Raw genomic sequence first — 7,715 nt, 5'->3', positions numbered from 1 at the left:
CAGGAAAAGAAATCCTGAGTTTAAGTGTTTGTGTCTGGAGATGTGAATAGCGTAAGTACTAGACTGCAGTGATGGCGAACCTTTTGAGCTCGGCACGTCAGCATTTTGTGAAACCCTAACTTAACTCTGGTGCCGTGTCACATATAGAAATTTTTTAATATTTGCAACCATAGTAAAACAAAGATTTATATTTTTGATATTTATTTTATATATTTAAATGCCATTTAACAAAGAAAAATCAACCAAAAAATGAGTTTGCCATAGGTTTGCCATCACTGTACTAGGTCATGCATATGTTGAGTGAAACTCCACAAGGTTGGACACATAAAAACTAGGGTGTTGTATGCTGAATAATTCTCACAGCTCATATAAGTCAGGGAGATCTTCAAGTCCAGAGGTTAAATTACTAGGCATTTTTTGGCCCAAAATTATTATATATCCCCTGGAGAAACTCTCTGATACAAAGATGAAATATGTCACTTGTCTTTGTTACCTCTCCCAAAAGACAGTAACAAATATGCATTGACAAACAAAGGCAGAAAGAGGGAAAATCTTTCACCTCAAAGGAACAGAAAGATGGTCCAACAATAAAAGCATGTATTATGCCCTCCTCATCCCAGGGCATCATCTGACAGGGGCAACAGAGAATATGGCCGACCAAAGACATTTCAGGCAGGACCTGCCAGGACCTACCTTTTTACTGCTCCTAAAACTTATTTTTCAAATATCGAGGTAGGCATTCTTATTCTCTCATTCCAGAATGAGTCCTTGTTCAAGCACTGAATGTAAATGCCTGGCCTCTACTACATCATGTCTCGGTTTGCTTCAGTGCTTTTGAAAAGTTTCAATCTCTTCATTTTTGCCTCAAAATACTATCTGTACCCTTTCCACTAACCTCTTTTCAACTTTCTCTTACTCCAAATCTTCTTGCCCAACATACAGTAAACTGCACAATGTATAATCATTGCCATTGCCTGAATATACTTTAGTTTTGTACAAAGGGAAAAATAACATTATCTAATTTGTTTCCAAAATGCTTCTTAAAGGCGTTTAATATTTTCTTTTGTTGTTGTTGTTTGCCTGAAATGATTCATTGCCTCTGACTCTTCAAGGAACACAACATATCTGATGCAGATCCATAGCACTTTCATTATTCTACCTCTTGAAGGTACTTGACACACGCCTATAATTATCCTCTTATTGAACTTCAACATTCTTTTTTTAAAAATATATCTGATTTTTTACAGAGAAGAAGGGAGAGGGATAGAGAGTTAGAAACATCGATGAGAGAAACATCAATCAGCTGCCTCCTGCACACCCGCCACTGGCAATGTGCCCGCAACCCAGGTACATGCCCTTGATCGGAATTGAACCTGGGACCCTGCAGTCCGCAGGTCGACACTCTTCACTGAGCCAAACCGGTTAGGGCGCAACATTCTTTTTAATATATTGTTATTGATCTCAGAGGAGAAGGGAGAGGGATGAGAGAGACTCAATGCTTGGCTGGCTCCTGTACACCCCACACTGGGGATAGAGCTCGCAACCTGGACCTGTGCCCTCACTGGGAATCAAACCATGACCTCCTGGTTCATAGGTCGACACTCAACCACCGAGCCACAATGGCCAGGCTCAACTGCAACATTCTTAAAAATCGGGATCATTTTTAAATTTTTTAAAATATATTTTATTGATTTTTTTACAAAGAGGAAGGGGGAGGGATAGAGAGTTAGAAACATCGATGAGAGAGAAACATCAATGAGAGAGAAACATCGATCAGCTGCCTCCTGCACACCTCCCACTGGCGAAGTGCCCACAACCAAGGTACGTGACCTTGACCGGAATCGAACCTGGGATCCTTCAGCCTGCAGGCCAATGCTCTATCCACTGAGCCAAACTGGCTAGGGCCATTTTTAAATTTTTTATTCTAGCATCCATGATTTCTAATCATAATGTAGTAAACACTAAATGAGTATTTTTAAAAATAGCTTCCCTTCATTTCTGAGTCTCCTGAGACCAATAGTTTGCTCTGATTCATAATCTAAATATAATTTTTTCTTCAATACATAATTTTCATCTTACTCAAATATAATAATTGGTTACTCTGCTGCCTAGCCACATAATTTCAGAGAGGAAGGGAAAAGGAGAAATAGAAACATCAATGATGAGAGAGAAACACTGATCAGCTTCCTCCTGCTAATTGGGTCCATGCTCAGCCACTGAGCCACACCGGCCAGGCTGATAGTCTTAATCAGAGAGATATCTAGCCTGGGTCAAAAAAGCTTCCTGAAGGTGGTGACTCTTGAATTCAGTTTTAACCACTAAATAGAAAGGGGAAGGAATCAAGATAGAGCCTTAAAGAAAGGATAAGTTTCACTCTGGCCAGTGTGCTCAGTGGTTAGAGAGTTGGCCTGCGCAACAAAGGATTGCAGGTCTGATTCCGGGCCCCACCAGCTGGGGTAGCGTGTAGGAGGCAGCCAATCTCTCTCTCTCTCTCTCTCTCTCTCTCTCTCTCCTGTCTCTCTTTCCCCCCTCCCTTTCACTCTCTAAAAATCAATGGAACAAATATCCTCCAGTGAGAATTAACAACAACAAAAAAGAAAGGTTAAGTTTCCACAGTAACACGGAGAACTTTTAATAATCCATTCTCTACCAATCTTAACAACCTCATCTCCCTTAACTCTCCTTTGTGTCTCCATTCTTTGAACCTTTCCATCACAGGATCAGATGAACACATTCCCCTATATACTTCCTTTACCCTCCTATTACGTATATGCAGGTAATAATCCGTAACCATCTGCACCTTTGCACAGAGATTTAACTTTTTACATGAGAATGCCAATTACATAATTTCCATAAGGGCTAGACTTCATGTAATCAAGAGAAAATAGAGCAAGGATATAGCATTTCAGTCTCAGATCTATTTGGTACATGAAGGAATAGATCAAAAAACTGTGAGCATCTGTCTCAGGTTAAACAGAAAGCACATGAGAGGTTTGTAGAGGCTTAAATGCCTGGACTTAATGAGTTTTCTTGTTTTTAGGTTCTCACCTTGACATGCCCTGGCTCTATCAACAGCAAACTATAAAAACTTTCCACTGTGAATTGTGTAAGTCATTTAAGATGCCTCAAATCCTTTGGGAATAAGGCATGATATTATAAAATAAAGGTCAGGAGAATGATCGGAGTCAACTCCCTAAACATGGCTACTCTACTGGGATGTAGCATTTGAAACAGTAGAATCAAGAGATCTGGGTTAAATTCCTGGCTCTTGAAACTCACTGGCTTTAGAACTTGGGCAAATCCTTAATGTGGAATAATCACTTACCCTTAATGTGGATTATTCACTTACCACTCAGTGTTGCTGAGTGGTAAATTAAATAAATTAATACATAAAATTAAATGAATTAATACATATATAAAGTAACTAGCACAGTACCAAAAAGATATCTGCTTAATTATTCAGTATTAAAACATTATGCCAACCCATTTATCCCTGCAACTCCTTTTAAGAGAGTAGAGAAAGAGAGATCTTTCCCCACTTTTTAAAGATCTATCAGGAGCAACTTGCTAAGCCCATTGAAACTCAGTCCTGAACAAGGAGTCCTAATTCTAATACCCAATGTACAATAGGTTGTCTTTATGACCAATCTCTACCTGTTTCAGTGGGGAGGTTGGGGGGTGGAGAAGCAGGATTAGATTCTGGTCATACTTCTTAGAGTAACAGAGTCTTTCCAACATTAAGAACTCTCAATTTGATAAAGGAAAAAGTAGGAGGTTTAAAGACTTAATTAATCAAGCTGGACTCCCATAGAAAGAAAACTGATAGTGTTCCAGAAAGCATAAAAGGTAAACTCTTCAAACCCTTGAAGACATTTGAGATTGTGACCACTGCCTTTGACAATTCTTCAAGCACCTACTATTAGTCCAAAATGGCAGGAATCATAAAATACGATGTGAAATGGACCAAAGAATCCTGAACTCTTGGAAGTGGAAAAATGTGCAAAGTCACCTGACCTAAGCCTCTCCTTACACAGTTGAGGAAGTTGGTATAGGAGAGAAGCCAAACTGCATGCCAGGCTTCTTTTTGCCTCCCCAGATGCCTCATTGTTTGAATTTTCCTAAGATTTCATTATTTCCTTTAAAGTAACCAAGATCAGACACAACAGTTCATCTGCCTTGCAAAATGGACCCCAAACTGGAAATATCCACAACTTTTGTCCCTGACAGAACACTGGCACCAAAAAAAGCAAAGATATATACGTTCTTGCAGTTACCTGATTAAATTATCAAGTTCCTGCCGTAGGAAGTTGTACCCAGACAAAGAGTGACAATACTGTCCACAAAGAGAAATGCATACTGAGAACTAGAGACTTCTCCTAATTCTTCTATAGAAAGAAAGATCCCTATTTGGGGACTACCAAAATCACTGGAAGTTTCCAGTGGTGATAACTGACTTCTTCCTTGTGTATCTGCATGCTGATACAGTGAAGAAGAAAAAAAGCTGAATTAGACTGTGAGTCTTCTTAGGAATACCACATACCAGGTAAGGAACTCTGGGAGGTAATAACAGAAATATGATACCTTTTCTTATTAACTGAACCACCAAAACTTCCAATGACTGTTTTAATCTAAGTTCAATCCAAAATTTGTGACAATACTCTCTTGTCTATCAACTTATATGAGTATGATGTGAACCTACTTAAAGAAGCCACCAGGTGAATAAATACATATATAGTATAGAAATTAAACCACTTTTGGGTGAAATATATTAGCTAGATATAATTCTTCTTCTTAATTAGTCCCTTGAAGTTTGTTCTAACTGCAATGATTCAGAAAAAAGATGCTAACATCTGTAAGATCAACACAAAATTTTAGTGAATGTGAGCTAAACATCAAGCAACACTGTTAGGCAAATATCAAAAAAAGATAGTGATACTATATTGAACTTTAAAAATATTTAGTGACTAGAACATGTAAGATAATATCAGAGTTCTGCTCTCCTCTAATAAGGAGATCCTGAAAATATTGTTGGATGCTACAGCCAAAGGACTATGTCAAAGTATGTTAAATTCCTAAGAGACAAGAATAAAACCTCAAACCACATCACAAGAGATCAAAAGTAGGCTATAGCAGGAAGAGACAAAACAGAAGCAGAACAACTAGATGCCTTTAAATATTTACAGGGCAATCAGAAAAGGAACCACCAATGTTTTAATGGGCCCTATGAGAAGAACAAGTATCGATGGATGAAAAACATAAAAACAGCCCTGCCACTTTGGCTCACTTGGTTGAGCGTCCCATACATCAGGAGGTTGCTGGTTTGATTTCCCAGTCAGGGAACATGCCCAGGATTCAGGCTCAGTCCCCAGTAGGGGGGCAAGTAGGAGGCAGGCGATAGATATTTCTCTCTCTCTCTCTCTCTCTCTCTCTCTCTCTCTCTCTCCTCCTTCCTCTCTCTCAAGACAATAGAAACATTATTTTTAAAAAAAAAAAAAAAAAAACCAGAAAGACAGATTTTGGTTTAATAATTTTCTGTTAGCTTTAAAGTCAAGAAATATTGAAGGTGAAAGGAGATATTTACATAAAACAGGAAACTAGGGCATAAGAGCCTTTGATAAAGGTTTAGGAGCTCATATGGTACATGACACTAAACCATGCAGATTAGCCACAAGTTATATTCTGATAAGTAAAGTCACCTTCCAATTTTTTATAACAAGAAAGAAGGCATAGTATGAATGATTCTGAAAGCCATATTTTATGGGGAATAATTTACAAATGGTGGTCAGGCTATTATAAAATTCCATGTGAGAAAAGATTATGGACTGTTCTAGGTAGTGGTGATGGGAACAGAAAAGAGTGGAAGGCTCACAAAAACATTTCAGAGATGGAGCTGCTGGTACTTAATGACTATTGGAGACTCTTGGAATAACAGTATTTAGTGGGATTTACTGTGTTAATCTCGCCATTCATCTATTAACAATAACAACAGTAATAGCAGATACTTAGTGCTAACCATGTGGTAGGAAATGTCCTAAAGGCATTACAGTTTAATTTATTTCATTCTCATAACCCTATAAAGTGTATTCTATTAGGCAATTTTACAGGGGAGAAACTAAGGCTTACATCAGTCAAATGGGTCAGAGAATAAATATCAAAGAACTAATAGGATATCAGGTGCCAGATTTAGACCTACATAATCCCACAGCTAAAGCTCTGAATCCATACACTAGACAGGTGCAAGGGAAAGGCAACAAAATTCGAGGCAGGCAGCGTGCAGTATTGGTAACAGCCCAGTGAGTGAAGAGCATCAGGGGGAAGAGGACTGTTGGTAAATGAAGATTTGGGCGGTATCAGAATCAGGGAACCATTATCCATGTCAAGAAAATTGTTGGCACCCCAGAACCATGATGTGCTTGTTTAAACACACACACACACACACACACACACACACACAAACACACACACACACGAACCCAAATGATAAAATACCTGCTTTGAATCCAACTTCCAAGAGACGGGACCTAATAATTAACTTTTTTTTTTTTTTTTAAGCAAAAACACTGGTTAATTTTGAGGCAGAACCAGGTTTGGGAACTTTTGTAATATGTCTCTTTCTGCTTTAAAATTCAAGTTGACACGAAGAGACTTTCCCAGAAGCGAAAGGAAGAAGGGAGCGATATACTAGCACCAAGAAACGGTGTCTACACCGTTTGTACTTCCATGTTTATTAACGTCTCTCATAGGAACAGGTATAGATCAGGCAATGGGAGGCGGGGTGTCTTGTTCACTGTGTGCTGGTTAAAAAGCAGGCTTTCTCCCAGGATTTTCTGGTACCATTAGCAGAAAGAAACCTGTCCTGACTACAATAGGTAATCCAACTCAAAAAAAAAAAAAAGAGAGAGAGACGGATTCCTCAGGTCCTTGTCTGGCTAACGATGGACTACTACATGCTCAAAAGCGTGGCAGGAAACCTCTAGATTGGGGCCTGCCAGCTCTGAGTCCAAAAATATCTGGCTCAGAAGAAGAGGTGTCTGCTTTGCAATCACACTTAAAGGACCCTGTTCCCAAAGATGCCCAATTCCGCACGTACCTGAGGGTCCTCGGGTAAGATTGATCTCTTCCTCTTCCTCAGTGACCAAACAATCCACTCTTCCGTTCATATTTTACTGCCTGTCTGGTTTCCTACCTGGTCAACTAGGGCTCGCACAGGTGAAGGTGAATCAATCTCAGTGGGGCGCCTAAAAACACCGCACTTTCGGTTTCGGCGGCCCCTGGACCGGAAGCGGAAGCGGGAAGCGCGTGGACCGTCAGGAATGCTGGGAATCGTAGTTCTGGTGGCGGAGGCGTTGCGATCCCTAGGCACGCAAGTGAACCTGGAGCAAGTTACTCTTGCGGGTGGGGGATGGAAGGAAAGCAAAGGTGAGAGACATAAGTAAAGTCAGAGTGTGGAGGAAAAATTAAAAGGACGATATCCTGCCAGAACCGGTTTGGCTCAGTGGATAGAGCGTCAGCCTGCGGACTCAAGGGTCCCGGGTTCGCTTCCGGTCAAGGGCATGTACCTTGGTTGCCAGCACATCCCCAGTAGGAGGTATGCAGGAGGCCACTGATAGATGTTTCTCTCTCATCGATGTTTCTAACTCTCTCTCCCTCTCCCTTCCTCTCTGTAAAATATCAGTAATAATAATAATAAAGGATTACTCCATTAGCTAATGTTT

The 7,715-nt window shown here is 39.9% G+C and overlaps 1 protein-coding gene across 1 annotated transcript in view; it reads right to left on the bottom strand.

Annotated features, from left to right (window-relative positions):
- LOC102758456 (synaptojanin-2-binding protein) overlaps window positions 1-7,290 on the bottom strand; it is a 31,238-nt gene extending 23,948 nt beyond the window's left edge. The window contains exon 1 of the mRNA XM_006760747.2: window positions 7,091-7,290. Within this exon, the coding sequence (XP_006760810.1) occupies window positions 7,091-7,160 (70 nt within the window). The 5' untranslated portion in view covers window positions 7,161-7,290. The remainder of the gene's footprint in view (window positions 1-7,090) is intronic.
- Window positions 7,291-7,715: the final 425 nt, after the last annotated feature.

The sequence above is a fragment of the Myotis davidii genome, unplaced genomic scaffold (assembly GCF_000327345.1).
Source record: "Myotis davidii unplaced genomic scaffold, ASM32734v1 scaffold17, whole genome shotgun sequence".
Taxonomy (NCBI): Eukaryota; Metazoa; Chordata; class Mammalia; order Chiroptera; family Vespertilionidae; genus Myotis; species Myotis davidii.
Note: the sequence above shows the minus strand (reverse complement) of the source record. Positions and strands in the feature narration are given on the sequence as shown.